The sequence below is a fragment of the Gekko japonicus genome, unplaced genomic scaffold (genome assembly GCF_001447785.1).
Source record: "Gekko japonicus isolate JY-2015 unplaced genomic scaffold, Gekko_japonicus_V1.1 scaffold947, whole genome shotgun sequence".
Taxonomy (NCBI): domain Eukaryota; kingdom Metazoa; phylum Chordata; class Lepidosauria; order Squamata; family Gekkonidae; genus Gekko; species Gekko japonicus.
In genome coordinates this window covers 21,244-42,596 of record NW_015159742.1, presented here as the reverse complement: position 1 = coordinate 42,596, position 21,353 = coordinate 21,244, and the positions used below count along the sequence as shown (strand labels likewise).

The 21,353-nt window shown below is 43.8% G+C and overlaps 1 protein-coding gene across 1 annotated transcript in view; it reads left to right on the top strand.

Moving 5' to 3' along the window:
- PAN2 (PAN2 poly(A) specific ribonuclease subunit) overlaps nt 1–12,427 on the top strand; it is a 40,549-nt gene extending 28,122 nt beyond the window's left edge. The window contains exons 20-25 of the mRNA XM_015429733.1: nt 2,379–2,536; nt 2,947–3,090; nt 3,579–3,758; nt 7,627–7,720; nt 10,862–11,059; nt 11,910–12,427. Of these exons, the coding sequence (XP_015285219.1) occupies nt 2,379–2,536; nt 2,947–3,090; nt 3,579–3,758; nt 7,627–7,720; nt 10,862–11,059; nt 11,910–11,944 (809 nt within the window). The 3' untranslated portion in view covers nt 11,945–12,427. The remainder of the gene's footprint in view (nt 1–2,378; nt 2,537–2,946; nt 3,091–3,578; nt 3,759–7,626; nt 7,721–10,861; nt 11,060–11,909) is intronic.
- The last annotated feature ends 8,926 nt before the right edge of the window (nt 12,428–21,353 follow it).

Genomic DNA, 21,353 nt, shown 5'->3' with positions numbered 1-21,353 from the left:
CTGCATGATTTCTGGCTGTCAGGATCCTCTTGCAGTAGTGCTGTAAGATATCTGCATACCTAGAAAAATCAGAACACGAGCGATTCATGTACCTTTAGCTCTGCATTTCTGTATGCTCCTGGAGTTGTGTGAGTTACTCCCAGCGTGACCAACGTTAGTGTTGTATGCCAAGTGCATGAGAGAGGAAGAGATCCTTGCTTAAGTGTCTGGTATTAATAAAAATCTAAACGTTGGGGTTTTTTAATCATTAAAAGAGCCTTATTTCTGTTTTTCCCACTGTATTCATGAACACTTGCTGCTGAATTGTTGTGCAGTATCATGAGTCCTATAGCTCAATGCTATCAGCAGGATTTCGTTAAAAAATCCATCTGGTGGGAGATTTTGCTTTGCTTGCTTGGTGCTAGTAGACCCTGTCCAAGGGTACAGTGAAGCAAGGATGCTGCAGGGCTTTTAAAAGACTTGATGATGTCCTTGATCCCATCGGAGCCCCTGATGGAAAGAGGTTATTGCTTAGAAGTAGTGTGTGCTCTTATCCTCTCAGGAGTAATTCTCAGAGGTCATTTCGGGGGGGATCACGGGGGATTGCAGTTCCCCCGGGTGAGGTACGGGGGGGGCACACGACGAAGCCCCACCCCCTGCTTCCGGCCACCCCGCTTCCGGCCCTCATTCAACCAGGAGGAGGCAGGAGAAGAGGGAGGGTAAGTTGCTTCCTCCCTGCCTCTCCCCACCCCTGCCTGCCTGGGGCCAGGGAGGGCCTTCGCGGGGCTTCTTTGCACTCCCGCCGGCCTCGCAGGTCCGCCGCCGGGCCCCTCATGGGGCTCGGCAGGGGAGCTGCAAGGCCGGTGGCGGCGGCCGGGACCGTTGGGGGCAGGGTGTGTGGCCTTATGACACACTTCCGGTGATGTCAGGGGGTGTGGCCTTATGACACACTTCCGGTGATGTCAGGGGGTGTGGCATATGCTAATGAGTTATGCTAATGAGTTCCCCTAGCTCTTTTTCTACGAAACGACCCCTGGTAATTCTGTCCTGAGGCTTGCAGCAGCTGTGTTTTTTGGGGCAATGATACCCCAGGATTGAAACACACACACAGGTGGAATTGATCTAGTTCCCTGCAGACACCCACCTTGCATGAGAAAAGGTGGAACTGACACGGTGATCAGTTTCTGCCTTAAACAAGCAAGCAAGCAAACCCAAAGTCTTGAAAGAAGCCTGAAGATCTTTCTTGATTGCAAAAATTCAAATAAGCCCATTTGTTTCTTTCCATCTTTCCTTCCTCTTGAAACTGCCCCGTTTCTCCCTTGCCACAGGGGAAAAGCTGAAGTTTCGTTGCTGGTTTTTAAAATTATGCTGCGGTGGTTTTAAAATATAAATATCTGTATTCGTCTTTTTTTTAATTTGGACACGGCGTTGGAAGGGCAGGGCACAAGGGGTTCTTTTTGGTGACTGAGATGTAGAGTGCTTTAAACACTTTCAAAAGCACTGTACAAATGTGTGTTGTTGTTCATAATAGTAATTGTATCTTAGATGGCTTTTTAAAAGACATACTCGAGAAGAGGTCGATCAATTACTATCAGCCACGTTGACTAACTGTTGTCAAGTACTTCTGAACACAAAGGTTCCGAGCTGTGCGTTCAGAGGTAGTTGACAACGCCAGTTGCTGAGAAGGAAGAAGCTGCAGGGGGAGGGACCAATCCCTATTGGTGGGGTTCCTGGAGGCCACGGTGTGACACAGGATGCTGGCCTTTAGTCTCGTCCACCAGAGCTCTTCCCATAGATTATCTTGCTGCAACTCTTACAATAACCCTGTAAGGTTGGTCCATATTATTGTCTTTATATTGCAAGAATGGATGACTGATTCACACGGATGACTTTCTGATCAGCGATTAGAGTGAAACGGCACCAAGTTTTCTTCAGCTTCCTGAAGCAAACATATCTGAATGTTGTTTGGATTTCACACAAGCGCCTCATTTCTGAAGGGAGAAATGTTGTTGGGACTCCATCTGGGACATACTCTACTCCCGAGTTCATCACTCATCCAAAGGACGAACAGATAAACTCCTAAAGTTCGTTTTTTGTGGGAGTGTGGCTATAGGGTGTCTTGAAGAACACCAGCATTTCAAAATGTATTGTTTACATCACTGGGTCTTCTTCCAGTGAGTCTAAATGATTAAGCTTTTCCTGTCAAAGAGTTTTTAGTAATAGGGTGTGATTTGTACCTGGTAGGAATGTGTGCCTGCAAGGACTTTTTCCTCGGGGCATCCAAATCCAAAATCAGTGGTGGGAGGCCCGTAATGTTGTTTTTTTCTGCAGATCATAATCCCAGAGACCATCCATGAACAAAGTGGAGCCACTGACCAAATTTCTCTTCCCTCTTTCAGTTAAGAACCCCATTGAAGCCAGTGTACTGCTTGCTGAGGCCTCCCTCGCTCGCAAACAGCGCAAATGTCATGCCACTTTTATCCCACTCATGCTGAATGAGATGCCACAGGCCGGAGACCTGGTGGGACTGGATGCTGAGTTTGTCACCCTCAACGAGGTAGAGGTTGCATTGGGCTGTGTAAAATGAGTTTTACGGTTTCCAGACAAATAACAGACTACAAAAATGGGGTTAAAAGATAAACTTCTTAATTAAAATCCTGGGAAAAACAAAATGCTTGGGCCTGGCACCTAACAGAGATTAGCATAGGCACCAAATGAGCCTCAAGGGGAAGGTTATCCCATAGGCAAGGTGCCATAACTGAAAAGCCCTGTTTCTGGTGTGCCCCACCTCCCCTCTGAAGGTGGGGGCACAGAGAGGAGGTGACAAAAGGTGCTGTGTGCCATGGAGGAGACCTGAGTCTCCAGCCTAAGCCAGGATCCAGCAGCACTCCTCCCCAAGTGACAGATCTGTTCCTTTGTGAGTGCCACATGAAACAATCCTATTTGCACTTTTAAAATCCACAACAGGAGGAAGCTGAGCTTCGCAGTGATGGGACCAAATCCACTATCAAGCCCAGCCAGATGTCGGTGGCCAGGATCACATGTGTGAGGGGGCAGGGTCCCAACGAGGGCGTTCCCTTCATCGATGACTACATCTCCACACAAGAACAGGTCTGCAGCCATTGTTATCAGGACCTACCTAAGGTTATATCGGTTCCACCTTGTGAAGAGATAATATTTGACTGTAGACAAGTTGGTTCCCGAATCTCCATTTCTGGAGCTTTATGTGAAGCTGGTCTTCACTGGCTTTGGAAGGATGGACAGACTGTCCCAGTAGTTAGCTTAGTTTGTTCCTGGGGGGTGGGGTGTCCTCCTTTTGTTTCCTCTGTCCAAGAGAGCTCCCGCCTTGATAAGCTGAACATTGTTTGTTGCAGTTCATAATGTGGGTTTTTTAAAAAAATGTGTTCAGTTGTTTCCTTATACATTTTTTTATTTTCTGAACTTGGCCAGACTTCTCTAAAAGTCTTGCCTGCTGGACTAGGTAGGATATCTCAGGATAGCAGTTGGCCCTCTCCCATGGAACATGAAGAGCTGCCACGTTAAGTCCAGTATCTGTCTGTCTTCATCACTCGTTGACCATCCTCTCTTCATCTTTGCAGGTGGTAGATTACCTCACTCAGTACTCAGGCATAAAACCAGGTGATCTGGATGCCAAGATTTCTTCCAAGCACCTCACAACTCTCAAATCCACCTACTTGAAGTTACGCTTCCTCATTGATGCTGGAGTCAAGTTTGTGGGTCACGGACTGCAAAAAGACTTCCGGGTCATCAACATCATGGTGACTGCCATTTTTTTCCCTTCCAGTCTGGTATATACCTACCAGCTGAAAACTTTAATTGAGTAAAATGTTAGGGGTGGTACGTTTCTGTGCTTATAAAGAAGGTGAGGGCCTGCAGGGGTAGAACAATAGCAAGTGAAAATAGTTGAAGAAGGGGGACTCTAGGCTGTAGCCCCTAAGTGTATGAATTGTGAAGGTCATGAGAGGAATTCAGTGGCAGGGCAGCTTGCATAAGCCAGTTCTAGGAAACAGAGGGAACTGTGTATGAACAGCAGTGTTGCTCCAGTAATAAGGATGTGTTTTATGCTTGGTTTACATTTGTATCTTGTTTTTATTTCCATTACTTTTTCTTTAGTGTGATTTCTCCTCCAGCTTACTGAAGTTTACTGTTTATTTGTGCAGCTCGTGAAAGTTTTCTTTGACTTTGTTTCTTTTGAGCAAGGATAAGATGCACAGGTCTCTTTCTCCACCTCCCTAATCATATAATCTAAAATAAATAAAACGCAACAGGATTGGAACAGAATGTATCTACAAGCAGCTCATCTAATTCTAGCATTTAGGACTGCAAACCTAAGAATGCTTTCCTGGGAGTAAACCCTGTTGATTTATTTATTTATTTATTTATATTTAAATTTATACCCCGCCCTACCCCGGAGGCTCAGGGCGGCTAAATTGGACTTGCTTCCCCAAAGACTTGCATAGCTCCTTGAATGTGATTTTCAAGTTATATTTTGGGGGAGGGGTGTTGTCCATTGAAAGCTTTGCCCTTTTAGGTGCAGAGACGTATACCATCATGATCATCAGGTTCGGTTATCGTCTAGGGGGCTCTTGCAGGTACCTGGCCCCAGGATGGCTCGCTTAGCCGCCACCAGAGGAAGGGCAGACAAGTTTTCCTGAAAAGACCGCTTGCCCACTGTTGGTTCCCTTCCCTTCCTCTGCAACATGTCATGGCAACTGGGTCATCTTCTCAACTCACACAAGACCCTGGTGAGGCCCAGCTGGACAGGCCAGTGCCTGAACTGAGTTGGACCTCATACGTCCCCAAATCTTCCCTCTGCCATAGGCTGCTACAGGTGTGCAGGGGTTCTGCAGTGCAGGAGTCAATATGGAAAATGGCTCCCGTGAAGACAGAACACTTCTAAACTAGTGGAGGAAGCTGTTGACTCTGAAAGCTCATGCCAAAAGCAGCTGGTTAAAGCAACTGGTTAAATGGTCTGATGCCACCTGAAATAATGTAGTCATCAGTATGTTGTTGAAGGCTTTCATTAATGACTCAGCCCTATCCCACCTTCCTGAGTAGATATAAATGACCTGCCTACCATTTTTCTTCCCACATTGACACAGAGAGTACTCCATCTTTCTGTGTTACACCTCTGAGGATGCCAGTCACAGCTGCTAGCGAAACGTCAGGTACTACAATGCCAAGACCACGGCCATACAGCCTGGAAAAATCTACAGCAACTAATATAGTCATCCTCTTTTGGTTTTCGTTTTAAACTTGTTTTTAATGGTTGTACATCGCCTGGAGCCTTACATCGTAGGGAACTGATTTATAAATCGAATAAATAATAATAATGATAAGAACATAAGAGACGCCAATGTTGGATCAGGCCAAAGCCCCATCCAGTCCAACACTGTGTGTCACACAGGGGCCAGAAATACCAGGGGCCGTCAGGAGGTCCACCAGTGAGGCCAGGACATTAGAAGCCCTCCCACTGTTGACCCCCCCCAAGCACCAAGAAGACAGAGCATCACTTGGCCCAGAGCCCCTATCTATACGTTGTGGCTAATAGCCACTGATGGACCTCTGCTCCATATGCTTATCTAATTCCCTTTTGAAGCCGTCCATGCTTGTAGCCGCCACCACTTCCTGTGGCAGTGAATTCCATGTGTTAATCACACTGTTGCAGCTCTATGCGGAGTTATACGCCTTTAAGCCCGTTGTCTCCAGTGGACTTAGAAGATGTAACTCTGCTTAGAAAGGCACTGAAAATGTGCCCTAATACTTTTCCTGGCACACGTTTGAGACCATATTCAGTAGTTGCTATTCTTCTAATCTAGGATTTCTGTACATCAAGGACTCTGTAGCAGTAGAAAGAGCAAGAGTCCAGTAGCACCTTAAAGACTAACAAAATTTGTGGCAGGGTATCTGAAGAAGTGAGCAGTGACTCACGAAAGCTCATACCCTGCCACAAATTTTGTTAGTCTTTAAGGTGCTACTGGACTCTTGCTCTTTTCTACTGCTACAGACTAACATGGCTACCCATCTTGATCTATCTGTTTTTTGATTGCCAGCAATTCAGCTACTGTTCTGTCTGCTTAGTAGAGGGTCTCTAAAATCCTCAGGACTGCGGTTGCTTCCACATGGAGCTCTTTGCCTCCCAGTGTTTCTTTTTAGGCCTTACATGCAACATTCTTATCTAGTCATCCTGCTTCCAGTGTTCCCCCAGCTTGGCTGTTTCCCCAAAAAAGCTTTTGTAATATCTGTCTGTATAGAAATATTGTTTCTAAATTCTCATGCCTTCTTCCTATGATGACATTCTGTGTGTCTTTTTCCTGCTGCAGGCCAGATGGCCTAGTGTGATTTCTGTCACTTGACCAGATGGCTGAACCACTAAATAGCCGTGCCATATAATCATGCCAGATACCTACATTCCTTAACACCTCTCTGCTGAGGGCCAAACTTGAAGGCTCCTCTTGTATGGCCTACATGGGCCATGTCACGTACGCAATGGAGAAAGCTGGAAGTTGGATCACCTGACTGCAGGCAGGGCCTCTAACTTCTTAGCCAATCCCCACACACCTGATGTTGGTAGCTATGGCAACCAGAAATTGGGCACACACCCCTGCCACTCGTGTTTGGCTGATGGCCACAGCTGATGGTGACTGGCATGGGGGTATAACTCCGTGGTTCTTTAGAGAAGAGCTCTTTTGCTCCTGGGATCCTTACTTTTGAAACAAAGAGCTTCTTTGTGAACTGATTGCCGGTTGCCAACCTTCTGTTACTGTGGATCTGTCCTGGACTATATACCTGCACAAGATGGGATTTCTCTTCAAAATCCCTTGGTGCCAACCTGTACTGTTACGCACTGGACAATCTTGGACTACTTGATGCAATACTTAACTCGGTAACTATGGTTATTATTAATGTGCAGTAAGGGCAAATAGCCATAGGTTGTTATTATTTTTGTATCCTCTATGAGTCTCTTGTTATGCTTTGCACTGAATAAAGATCATTCATATTTGTAATTGTCTAATGCGGTAATTGAGCTCCAGGGCTAAATAGCGTGTCTTAAGCGCTGACCACAGAGCTACCACTGTGAGAGTACTTGTGTGCACCTCTTGAGTTAGAGTTGCTGATGTGTTAAGTCCCAGATGCCAGCTGAGAGATTGAATCTCTGCTCTTAGGCTGGGTGGGGACCCCTTGGAAGAGATTCTGGTGGCAAACTGTTGTGAATTCTAGAGAGAGTACAGACTGTCTCGTGGATTTTGTTTCAGGTGCTGAAATATAGGGTTCCCTCTCACCCCTGTACTGGGCTGAGTGGGTTTAATCCTGTACACTGTCAAACAATACTCTCCCTAAAATGGGTTTGTGGAAAGTGTGGAGGGAAAGGTGCTGATTTCTGCACCCTCCCCCACCTACATCCAGCACCATTTGCCTGCCATTTTCTCCTCCATTGTCAAGCTTTTCACCTTTTTAAAAAAATATGTTGGTAGTAAATACATCACTATAGTGTTAAGAGACTATAGCAGTATACAAACTACCAATTTAAAGAAGGCAGAAATGGGAAATTATGCCTGTGTAGAAGCAAGCTATACATGTGTTTGTGCTATCTGCACTCATAACAAGATATGCCTATCCCTGCAGGTGCCCAAGGACCAAGTCATCGATACTGTGTACTTGTTCCACATGCCCAGGAAGAGGATGATCTCACTGCGCTTCCTTGCATGGTACTTCTTGGGTCAGTAGAGACTTCCTGCCATCAGAATCAAATACAGTATCTCTCTCAGTCAGCTTGACCTCCCTTTGTTAGAGAACAACACATCCCTCTCCCCACCCCAGGGTTCCATTCAACACAGTTCCCTTTGTATAATTGTCGTAGGGCTCAGTATTTCATTGATCCTTCGTTGGTTTGTTTAAAATATTTCTATCCTACTCCATATGTCTAGTTTCTTATTAGAAAATTTGGATGTAGAGGGCCAGATGGGGACATCAGCAGGGCTGCGAGCCGGGGGGAAATTCATAGCTTGGTTAATATCAAGGTTTGAAGATAGGCATCACGGTACCTCTCTCTTATTTTGTGTGGTTAGGTGTGATGTAGTTTTAAATTCTTGTTGTTTCTTTCTCTCACTCAAAATATCTATTGCTGCCACCAGGAATTTAATTCCAGTCTTTAATTAACCTTTATCACAGTATTGTGCCCAAGCTCTAAGGCTCCTTCACTGGACTATGTGGTTCTGAGGATGAGACTCTTATATTGTAAACAGCTTATGACTCTGTGTTAACAATAAACAAGGTAAAACTTTATTGGTAAAAGAAGTGTATTAGTTACAAGATGTTTTGTTAAATTGCTCAGTAAAATCTTTCCCTTTTTACGCAGGTCTCTGTCAGCTTTTCCCCTCACACTCTTAAAATACTCTGAATATAGATTTTGCCTAACATGCCCCCTTAAGTATATTTCTTCCTCCTTTAGAATCTTAATGCCTTTCACAGCACTTCTATATTTCTAATTAGATTGCTTCTCAGACTCTGTGTAGACTGACCACAACTGACAGCTGCTGACTTCTGACCGAACACTCTGCCTTCTCTCTTTCCACACACACATACTTCCTAGCTCTGCCCACACACTTAGTCACTAACCAATCACCTCACTCACTCATCTCCCACTTTCACTCTCTTGTTCTTCTGACACTTACCAACCATTTAAAGAAACACACACATATAACTTGAAATCATTACGATAGGGTTTCTTTATTTATTTATGTAATATCAGAGTAGGAAGGGACCACCAGCTATAATATCCCTGACAAGTAGGTATCCAGTTGGTACTTTAAAACCTCCAGTGATGAGGAATCTACCACCTCATGAAGGAGACTGTTCCAGTGTCAAAACGCACCTCGCCATCAAAAAATCTACTTTGCAGTAGTTTATATGCTTTTGTTAGATTTCTGTCATCCAAAACTACTGAAAAGATATCCACCCCATCCTCTGCATGGCTTCCCTTTAGGTATCAGAAGGTGGCAATCGTATCACCTCACAAGTGTCTCTTCTCCAGTGGAGAAATTCCCAGTTCCTTTAGCCTCTCCTCATACGACATGGTCTCCAAACGCCTCACCAGCTTTGTTGCCCTACACTGGACTCCTTCCATCTTATTGACATCCCTCCTGAACTGTGGTGCCCAAAACTGTACACAATACTCCAGTTGAAGTCTAACCAAAGCAATGTATAGCAGCACCAATACCTCACATGACCCCAACCCTACACATCTGCTAGTGCGGCCTAAAATCTCTTCAGCCTTTTTTACCACTAGAACCCCCAGTCCTGTTCACAGGTGATACTACCCAACCAGGCTTCACCCATCTGATATTTAGATAAGTAATTTTTATTACCCAAGTGCAACTCTTTACATTTTCCCCTTTTATTTGCCTGGGCCCATTCCTCCATCCTATCCAAGTCCGGCTGTATCCTATTTCTCCCCCACCCAATTTAGTATCATCTGCAGACTTGATTAACACATTCTGAACTTCCTCATCGAAGTCATTCAGAAAGACATTAAACAGTGCTGGGCCCAAAACAGAATCCTGAAGCACCGCACTTGTCACCTCCCTCCAGGCTGACGGGGAATCACAACCTATTACCCTTTGGGTACGATCTACCAGCCAGGCCTTAATCCATGTAACAGTAATGGTGTCTAGTATGGGGGTGGCCAAACTGTGGCTCGGGAGCCACATGTGGCTCTTTCACACATATCGTGTGGCTCCCGGCAGGGCAGCTGGGGAAGCAAAGGGAAGGCATGCCTCCCCCATCGGTCTTCCCTTCCCCAGCCAGTGTTCCCCTCCCTTGGTAGGCTTGAGGCAGGGGGGAGCAGAGAAAGAAAGCAACTTTAGCTTTAAATGTGTTCTGAAAGTTACCCCCCAAGCCTACAAATATCATTGGACAAATAAAATGTCATTGTCAATATCTATTTTACCCCTTTTGTTTTTATTTTTGGCAGTCTTATTTAATGTCAATAAAATGCAAATTTGCATATTTTTCCAATAAAAATGTATCTGTAATGTTTGTTCATGCCATGCGGCTCTCAAACATCTAACATTTATTGTATGGGGCTCTTATGTTAAGCAAGTTTGGCCACCCCTGCTCTAGTCCATATCTCACCAACTTCTCAACAAGAACATGGGGCACCATGTCAAAAGCTCTACTAAAATCTGAATAGACCACATCCACAGGATTCCCCTGATCTGCCAAACTAGTAATTCTCTCAACATGACTTATTTCTAAGAAAGACTCACTGTGATTTAACAATCACACCGTTATTTATCCAAATGTTCACAAATAGCCCCTTTAATAATCTGTTCTAAAATCTTTACTGGAGTCTGTGTCCAACTAACCAGCTGATAATGTCCTGGATCATCTTTTTTCCCCCTTTCTTAAAAATAGGTATAACATTTTCCCCAGTCCCCCTGTACTTCCCCCATCCTCCAAGATTTTTCAAAAACTAAAGAAAGAGATTCTGAGATGACATCTGTCAACTCGTTCAACGTCCTAGGATGCAATTCATAAGGTCCTGAGGATTTGTATGGATTTTAAGCAAACAGGTGTTCCCAGAACTTATCCCTACTTGTTCTACATTGAAATCCTTGTACTTGATTATCCCTCCCCTCCCCACTATATACTAGTTCCTGTGCTGGAAAAAAACTGAAACAAAATAACAAAAGGTTTGTTTTGTGGCATTTACTGTTACAAGGGCAAACTCTTTGCCCTAACCAATAACATTTTGCATTGAAGCAGAGTTGTCCCCCCCCGCTTTCCTGTAGTGAGAAGTCACTAAGAAAAGGGCAGAACCACATTTGTCTCATACAACTTTTCATCCCTTTCTCTGCAGACTTGAAGATCCAGGGGGAGACTCATGACAGCATTGAAGATGCCCGCACAGCACTCCAGCTCTACAGGAAGTACATGGGGCTCAGCAGTGGTGGCTTAGAGCCCGAGGAGTTCCGCAAAGTGCTCAAGGGCCTCTATGAGAAAGGGAGGAAGATAGACTGGAAGGTGCCTGAACCAGAAGGCCAGAGCAGTCCTAAGAGTAAGGAGCGACTTTTCTTACTGTGAGCCTGGGTCAATGTTCCCCTGTATTGGGCCAGTGTCTCTGCCCACAGGTGTGTGAAGGCATCCAGTTGCTTCCTCTGGCGTGCTCCCTTCTGCCCCTTTGGGTTCTGTGTACAAATGCCCATAGCCACAACTACATATCTATCTTTGCATCTGCAAGTTTTGCACACCTTCACATAACTATACAAAATGGGTGGGCAATATGTGTTTGGCCCATGTATGTTACAGCTTCAGCACTGAAGAGCACAGCTCCAGAACTTACTGCTTTGGGTACTGCTGTAGTCAGTGCTCCTCTTCATTATTTGATCCAGGGAGGAATCTGGTGGGAATGTTTGTGCCCAGCATCTTTTCTGGTCTGGGTTTTTTTTTTGCTGCTTCAGGGACACCAGCATCTCTGAAACGTTTTCCGTATCTGTTGATTCGAGATACATTATGTGGTTTTGAACCCCTTGACCATTATCCATGAAGAGCCTGCAGAGTTTGGATGCTCAGCTGCTATTTTGGTTTGTGGAAGAGCAGGAAGGCCGTGTTTGCTGATTCTCCCTGCAGCCTCCCATTTTGACCCACATCACATTTCCAGGGATCCGCTGACCCACAGAGGGAACAGTTTCATGGAGCATAGATGATGGTAGCAGGAGAGGGGAGGCAGGAAAGTGCAACTTACACTACACGTGATCCAAGCAGTGGTTTGTCTCTCTTCAGATTCTGCTCTGTGATGCTGGGGCATGACTTCTTCCTGCAAGTAGCGTAGCTCCTCTCCTAGAACTAGGATTTCAGGCTGTGCTCTCCTCATGGCTCAAGGTGTTGTGTTCTTGCTTCCCTAATAGGTGCTGCTGTGTTCTCTACCGTGCTGTCTCTCTGATCCGAGAAGACCTCTCTGCATACGACTTTTTGCCTATGCTTTGGAGAGGATGGTCTAACACCCGATCCCTGGCCTGCGGCTATTCCAGGATATACACATTTATGAGAAGGGAAAAGACAGTTGTTAAACATCAGTCTGCACATTCCTCAAGGGCCAAGAGACTTCCACTGGGGTATGGCTCTCCCCAATTTTCTGGCCAAACTCATAGGTCCCAAACTAAGAGAGCACATGAGGTGGTTCCGTTTGCTGACTATATAGGGGTGCAGTTACACTGGAAGCGCTGGTCTCTAGGTTTGGATGCTCTATGTATAGCACAAGAGAGGAACTGCTCATCATCTAGCCCTGCAGTGCACTCACTCTCTGGCTATTTTAGCATATGTTTTATATTAAAAAGGGCATTGTGAACCTTGCCTGTGAATGGCTCAGTCACCCTATTTTCCCACACACATCAATTTATCACCACAGTTTTCTTTGCATATCGGGCAACACCAACTAGATCAGCTTTCAGTAACGATTCCTGTTCTATGCCCACAAGCAAGTCCTAAACGGGATATCATGTACAGTCACCCATCTCGCCTCATCTGCTCTAGCCATTGGCACTTCCTGTCTCTTCTGTGGCTGGTCTGCAGGAAATAGCAAAAAGCTGACTGAGGTTGCAGGGATGTCACCTGTTAAGCTTCCAGCTGAGAGCTCCTCTTTGAAACCACCCGGAGCTGGCCTTTACCCTCCCTAGAAGCCCTGTGACTTTACAACTCTTTCCTTTTTTCCTCTGTGAGTTGTGGTCATGGGATCTTTTAAATGAAATCAAGTCATAAAGCATTAAGTCAGTTTTCAGACTTTGAAGTCCTGCCTTTTCCTTGCTTAATATTCTGTTTTTGTGTTATTACATTGTACTGGTGTAAGCGGAATGCTGTTTATGTACATAATCCCATTTTTTTACTCCTGTTAAAACGGAAGAATTGGCACCCTGTCCCCCACATTGAATAATTGACCAGAGGACAGGTTATCACACCCGTCCTCGTGAAATTCCTGGGTTCATGTCCTAGCTCTGTCATGAATTTTCCCTGCCATGCAGGTCTTTGAGACTAGGCAACCATTTGTGTGTACATGTAAAATAGATTTCCTTAGCTTTGAATTGTATGTAGCAGTTTTCAGGATTAATGTCTTAGGGCCCAGTATAGAATACGGGACGGTGTTTATTGGGACACTGGAGTAGTAAGCAGTTCATTTGGGAGAGGGTAGAAGGCAACTAAAGCATCATTAATATAAATAGACACAAACTTCACTAGGTACTTCTGTAAGCAGTATTCAAGAGCCTGCCATTATTTGTGACGTACAGTTGCTCACAGTGCAAATAGAGTCTGAATTTAAATCCTGGGTCACCAGTCTGTGGCACAGGCAATGGGAATTTGTGGACGGGCACCCAGCCTGACTGTGCCAAAAAATAATAATCCTGTAGTAGCTTCCCATTGCTGCCTGTCAAAACAATCCCCAGAGCACTTGAGGCTGTATATGTATTGTAGCAAGCATTCCAGAAGGATTCTTCCTTTATATTTTGGGTTTGACTTGCCATGTTTTCCGAAACAGATTGGCCCCCACCAATTTACAACTATTTATATGCTTTGTTTAATTAATCTAGATGGTGTCGAAATGTTGAGAGTTTCTTCCTGTGATGGAGCAACTTTTTTTGTTATTATAATTTTTGTTATTATAATATAAGATTGCTCCAGTTTCCAATAGAGCAGGAAACAGAAGTTGTCCATAAACTGGCTCACGCCCAGTTGTTCCTCCAATCACAATATACTTCCTTTCAAATGGATAAGTGCTCATATGAGTGGTGAGTGTTAAGAAACAGTTAAGTCATGATAGGAATTCTTTTCTTGTCCTATTTGCCCTGAATAAATAATAAAACATTTGAGAAGCACAGTTAACTGAAACTGCAGGTTTCAACTCAGTAGGTGATATAAAGTCCCAGGCCTCATGGCCAAAAGGCTTGAAACAAAATCCCACCTCCAATATCATCCTTGTGAAAAACAAAGCTTTTCCAGTTTTCCTATTTGTATTGAGACATGGGGGGGGGGGAGACAGAGAAAGGAGGAAATGCAATTGGTCATATTTAATATGAAGATGTGAGTGTGCCCATTCCTAGCCCATTACCTTTCCCCATCTTATGGATGGTTCATTAAACAACACAGAGCAGAAGTAGGAGGCAAGTGTTTTTTTTCTAATTTGCTTGTACCAAGTTGATACTCTTGTCCCTGTATTTATTAATAAAAAATACCTTTTTTCCATTCTGATGTTTAAATTCTTGTACTTCTGAATGCTCAATGAGTTCTTCAAGTGGTTGAACACTTTGGTAATGTTGCTGGTCAGAGGCATAGTGGGTACTTTATTTACTCAAAATGAAGATGACCTTGAATGTAAGACAAATTCCCTCCTGTAAAAAGTTTACACACATTATTTTTAAAATTTCAGTTCATACCTGTAACTTGTATGCAAATTTAAGATGATCCTTCTATTTGTTTGATGGCACTCCTGGGAGAAAACCTAGTTTTCTTTTCAGATTAAGTAGGTTGGAAAGACCCCCTACAGATGGAGAAAGGATATACTTTCCTGAGACTCTCAGATGAGACTCCTACTTTGGAGGAGAAGTAGCTGTCTAGGACTCTGGTTGCTCTGTAATAACTCTCAGAGGTGTTTTTAATCAGAATCTGGCAGGCCCCCTCTGTGAAAGGGGATGGTCTCAGACTCCCTCAAGGGATCAGGTATGTGCCAACCTCTTGCCTTCATGTAGTTTTTTAAAAATTCGTGAATAAGGATGTTCTTTTCTGCCTGTGTCCATGCAGCTACTTGTGCAATGGGAACCTAATCCTGGGCTGAGTGTATTTTGCACAGGGATAGAGAAAGCACTCTGTGTGTGTGTGTGTGTTAAGTGCCATCAAGTCACTTCCAACTTATCAAATAATGACCTTGAAAACATCCTGTTGTTAACAGCCTTGCCCAGGTCTTGCAGACTGAGGGCCCCCGTGGCTTCCTTGACTGAGTCAGTCCATCTCATGCTGGATCATCCTCTTTTCCTGCTGCCTTTAACTTTTCCTAACACTTTTCTAGTGACTCTTTGTTTTCTCATAATGTGACCAAAGTACGATAGCCTCAGCTTAGTCATTTTAGCTTCTAGGGAACGTTCAGGCTTGATTTGATCTAGAACCTACTATTTTTCTTTTTGGCAGTCCCACAGTGTCCATAAAACTCTCCTGCAACACCACATTTCAGAGGAATCGACTTTCTTCCTGTCAGCTTTCTTCATTGTCCAACTTTCACACCCATACATAGTAATGGGGAATACTGTGGTACGAATTATCCTGATCTTGGTCACCAGTGACACATCCTTACATGTAAGAATCTTTTCTTGCTCCTGTTATTATTGTGGATGCTAAAACTTTGGCAATTGTTTGTGTTCACGTAGAAGCTGTAATAAAATGCCCCAGGAAGAGTCAGGTGACAGGGATTTGAGTTCTTCTGAAGATGGCCCATTTGGATTAAATGCTAAATGGAGGAGATGAATGCTGGTCATAAAAGCTCTGAGAGAGGGCTACGTGACAGATGACAGATTGGGAGAGTTTGGAGTATCTCCCACAAGAGGCAGGGTTCCTAGCTCTGGATTGGGGGGAGGTTTTCACCAAAGCAGGCAGGAGGGTGGAGTCTATGGCTTTGTACCTGCCCGAGGTCCCACGCCTCCTGAAACCTCACCCTCTCCAGGCTCCATCCCTCACATCTCCAGGAATTTCCCACCTGGGTTTGGCAACCCTATCTTCTTCCCAGCCAATCATCAACTGGTTGCAGTCTCTCTTTTGATTGATGATGGAGCCAAGGAAAAGAAAATCCTGAAGACTTTCAATGTCTTCATTGTCAGCCTTAAACTTGTATAATTTCCCAGCAGTTCTGTGTTCTTGATATTCAGCTGTAATCTTATTTTGACACTTTCTGCTTTAGCCTTCATCAGCAGTCATTCCAAGTCTTCACTGTTTCCTGCCAGTAATGTGGTATCATCTGCCTCTCTCAAATTGTTGATGCTCCTTCCATCACTTTTCACTCCACCTTCATCTAAATCTAATCCATCTTTCTTTATTATATGTTCTGTAAATAGATTGAAGAGACGGAAATAAAATACGTCCTTGTCTGACCCCTTTGCCAATCGGAAATGTTTGCCAATTGGATATGTTTCTCTATTGTCTGTCCTAACAGTAGCCTCTTGTCCAGAGTACAGGTTGCAAACACTCAGATCTTGTGGCACACCCATTTCTTTTCATGATCCACAAAGTCAAACGTTTTGCTGTAATCTCTGAAACACAAGCTGGTTTTCTTCTAAAATTCTTTTGTATGATCCAGTAACCAATGTGAATTTGTGGTATTTCTTTCGTGTTTCTTCCTTTTCTGAATCCAGCTTGAACACTTGGCATTTCTCACTCCATATATGTCAACACTCTTTGTTGTAAGATTTCAAGCATCACTTTACTCGTGTGAGAAATTAATGTGATAGTTCAATAGTTGCTGCAGTCTTTGATGTCTCCTTTTAGAATTGGAATTGTGTGTTTCCAGTCTGTGGGCCATTATTTTGTTTTTCATATTTGTTGGCATATTCTTTTTAAGATTCTGATGGACTGTTTTTGTGGCTTGAAATAGCTCTATTGATATCCCATCTACTCCTAGATTTGTTTCTCCTAGTTGCTCTCAGTGCAGCTTTCACTTCACTTTCTAAAACTGTAGATTCTTCTTCAAAACATTTTTCCTGGAAGGAATATATTATTTTTCATCTCTTGTGCATAGTTCTTCAGTGTATTGTGTTCCTACCTTTTCTTTATTTTGTCCTGTTCAGTTAATGTATTTCGGTGTTGATCTTTCAGCATGCCCAACTGTGCTTTAAATTTCTCTTTGATTTCTTGGATCTTGTGGAACAGATCTGGTCTTGTTCTTCCTTTTTTGTTCTTGTCTTCTATTTCTTTATGCTGGTTATTATAATAGTTCTCTTTGTCTCAATGTGCCAGTCGCTGGAACGCTGCATTTAGACTTCTGATTCTATTTCTATCCCCTTTTACTTTTGGTTATCATCTATTTTTAAAAATTTTAAATATTTCATCAGTCATCCGTTGAGACTTTTCATTTCTTTTGGCTGCAGGCATACTCTTTGTGTGTTCTTCCTTGATAATATCTCTGCTTCAGAAAAAGCCAAAATAATTGGTTCAGAATAAGCCTTGATAATATCTCTGGTTCAGAATAAGCCAAAATAATTTCCACAATGTACATTGTGCTTGTCAGAAAAATCCACCCACCCACCCTCTCCCTCCCTCCCTCTCCCTCCCTCCCTCCAAAGAAATATGCTTGCACACAAATAAAACGTTGTTGGTCTTGAAGCTGCAATGGGACTCCAGCTTTGTCTTCTCTTTCCTCACCTCCCTCTGCAAAAGAGGAGGAGCAGCTCTGGAGCTCTCTGCATGAGAGAAAGAGAGAGAGAGAGACAGAGGCTTGTCTTTGTATCTCTCCTGCACGAAGCAGCCACGGAGCTTGGGGGGGGGGGCAAGAGGCAGGAAGCAAAGAGCTGTGGAAAAACAAGCTAGGGTGCAGCTGCAGGATCAGCCCTGGGAAAGGAAACAGGATAAGGAAGTTGTTTGGGGGGCTGTTTTTGAGCCCTGTGTGGGCCAGATCTGGCCCATGGGCTGCACATTTGACACCCCTGGAATAGAATCTCTCTGTCTTCTGCGTCTGATTATGTAATCGATTTAATTTCTGTATTGGCCATCTAGTGATGTCCATCTATACAATGGTCTGTTTGATTGCCTGAAACGTGTGTTGCAATGAACAAATTGTTGCCTTCATAGAATTCTGTGAGTTGCTTTCCTTATGACTGATCAAGCAACCGTAAGAAAGAACAAACAAACGTTGCTCTCCTGCTTCCTTTTGTGCTTCTAGCCCAGATCTTCCAACAATATTTGATTCTGCTTTGTTTCCTACCTTTGTGTTCCTGAACATGTTGGTTAGGTGTGTGATCAATTTCTTCCAGGGCAATTGCATGAAAGCTTTCAATTTCTTCCTCGTCAGCTTCTGTATTTGGGAGGTAAACTTGGATGATTGCATGAAAGCTTTCAATTTCTTCCTCATCAGCTTCTGTTTTTGGGAGGTAAACTTGTTGAAAGACTTTCCATGAAGTCTGATTGATATTATTTGGTCAGACTTTGCATTATAGCCCCTGCTTGCTTGTGCACTCTCTCTCTTCACTGTTAGAGCAACTCCTCTTCTTCTGCATTTGTCGTTTCCAGAGTAAAACACTTTTTAAATTTTCTAACTGAAAATGTCCTAGTCCAGTCCACTTCACTCACTCTCAGGATTGCAGTTTTATCTCATTTTGTGATTTCAGGCTTACCTTTATTAATTCTTCTCGTGTTCTGTGTTCCTATTATATGCGTCAAACAGCTTTGGACTTTCCTTTTGCATCCATTCATGTCAACAACTGACCATCCTTTAGGCTTTAGTCTAGTTGCATCACTAAGAACAGTGCTATTCGTAGTTGTGCTCTGCTATTTTTCAGCAGCTGATTGAGTGCTATACAACTTGTGGGTTCCATCTTCCAGCACTATATCGTGTTTCATTTTGGATGGTATCGTAGGGTTTTTGAGGTAAGAGACGTTCAGAAATGGTATTGCCTTCTTCTGCACAGTACTAGCCAGGTTAGCTGAAGCAGCACTGCCATTGTCTATGACAGTTCCTCCACCAGTGCCACTATTGCTACTACCCAGTAGCTACCCTTCAAGGATTCCTTCACCCCTGTCACCATTGGAACTCTTCTTTCTCTTCTGCTGTGGCCATTGATCCCTGAAGGGGTGGACACATCTTAGGCTGGTGTCTCAGATGTGACTATTCCTCCTTGAGTGACTCTGCTAGGAGTTTAGCCCCTTGACAGAGTCTAAATTCCTTATGGTATTGCTCTCGGCTTTACTGATACTCACAAACCCCCTCACCATGTTAAGGTGTGCACCCAGGAGGGGGAACATAGAATGCCATATATCTCAGATTCTGGAGCACTTCAGCTTTCTTTCCAATTTATATAGTTGTAAGTGTGTGAGCTACTCCTGTTGGTAATCTTAAAAGCTAAAGGGACCTTGGAAGGGTTTTTAGTAGGAATTGGAGGTGGCTAGGCTTGTTTCCCTTCACTTGACCCACTCCCCCATTTTATCTGCAGAGACCTTTATGCATTGGACATGCAGCAGTTTGGATTGCATAGGTTGGATATTGTAACTCTGCATGCGAGAGGGTCTGGGAGGGAAAGGATTAAGAGAATTCTGTCACTCGGGTACAGTTGGTCCCACCCTCTCATCAGTTAGACGTTGAGCATCTTTGGCCTTCGTTTGCCTTCTGTTTTCATCTTATATAGGAACTCTTTCCTTCTCTCTTATCTGGGCTTGGAGCTGTAGCAAATTAACTTTTTTTTGAAGTTAATCTGTTCACAAGTTAAGTGTGCCTACATGAATATGTCATGTAAGATGTACTATTTTTGAAAGTGAAATTTCTTTCTCTTGTTACCACTGGAGTCCGATCATCTTTGTAATTTGTTTGAACATCATTTTTCCCTTAACTGGGAAACACGGAGGATCGGGGATACTGTGAAAAAGCTGTGCTTCCAGGGCAAATGATGCACTTAACCCAATAGACAGGAGACTAGACACATCTGCATTTGAGTCAGGCACTGGATTTAAGGACCTTTTGGTCCTTTCCAGGTCTTTGAAAGTTTTGGGGCTGCTGAATTTGGTGTTCTGCTCTATAATCATTCAGTTTCCCCATCCTTGTACCCTAAACAGTTAAGTTACCTTCTGGGTTCCTGCCTGAATGTGCTCTCTCTCTCTCTCTTTTTTCCTTTTCTTCCATCCATTTATTTTAATTGACTATGCTCCCTGCCAAGCCATTGGCAGGCTTTTTTTTTTGGCTGAGGGAGCCTGAATTGTGCCTGTCATCTTGATTGATCCCCCTTCCTCTGCTTTGGTCAGTATATTAGTTGTTGGTGAGGGGGTATTCTGCAAGAAGCATTGATGGCCTAGGGATGCTCAATGCCACTTCTGCGATCCAGAGGACCTGAAGATTGTCACCAAGGACGTATGCAGTGGCAGCCACAGTTGGTTTTTCTGTGATTTGGGCTTCTCCACATGAACCTCAGCATGATTGCTGCCCATCAGAACATGACAACTCCTCTGGTGAGTCTCACTTTAGCCCAGAGCCCCTGCTTACCCCACTTTAAGGCAGATTTTCAAAGAGGAGGAAACTGGATCAGGGGGCCCCAAGGCAGTTACTTGGATAGGGCTTAGCCTCATGGGTAGCAGCTTATCCCCAACCTGCTTTCCATAGGGCACTTTCCGGATGGGATCAAGATTATAGAATATACATTTACTGCTGCCTGCTGGAGAGCAAAGATTGAGTTAAAGAAAGCACAGGGGATTCTTACGCTCCGAGGATTGAAAGTTTCCATCTGTCGGCATGTGTGATCAGGGATTTATTTCATGATATGTTAAAGTGCCAATTGATATTGATTATATCCCATATGCTTGCTGCTTCAAATTTAGACCTTTCTGTTTAGTGACAGACAAAAGCACCTCCTATAAATGTGGTAGATAATATTTGGGCGGAGGTACCAAACGAAAACCTTTTGATTTGGGGGTGTTTAATTTATTATTATTACTTTTAAGTTGCACTGGCTTTATCAGAATTAATTCATGTTTTCATGTTACAGCCAGAGGCTAATTCAATTGAAAAATTGAGTGGAGATTTGAGAAATGTATTGTTAGCTTACGAGGGCTAATGAGATGCTCTACAAAACTGCTGTGACTTCCCTTGCCCATCTCCGTTCCTGTTTTCTATCCCTAGTTAAATGTCTGGGACCTTTCAAACCATAACTTCACTTTCTATCTGCCATGATTGCTCTTTGTTGTGGGCTGGTTGGCAGGAATTATTACTACAGTCCCATGGTTTCAAGAGAGCTGGTTTCAAGTGGCAAGCCCAATTTTATATCTTCAGTTAGCCAGTCAATTCCCATCTGTAAAAACATGACAATAGCAAGCTACCTCACAGGGCTGGTATGAAGACAGACAAGGAGAACACCAGTTTACAAACTGACAATGCCATGTACCTGAAGAACTGTCACTACAAATATAATGTTGGGTGGGTGGTGCCAATCACAAAGGCAAAATAAGCTATGGGGTTTCTGCACACCCCGGGGGACTCCTCACATATGGCAAAGAAATGGCACTGTAACTTAACAAAAGGGGGTTAGCATGGGGACTGAGTATGCTCAAGGAGGGATGGGAAATTGAGCACAGCTGGGAGTCACTCAAGGGCAAAAAAGGGGAGGAAGGAAAATTGGCCAGTT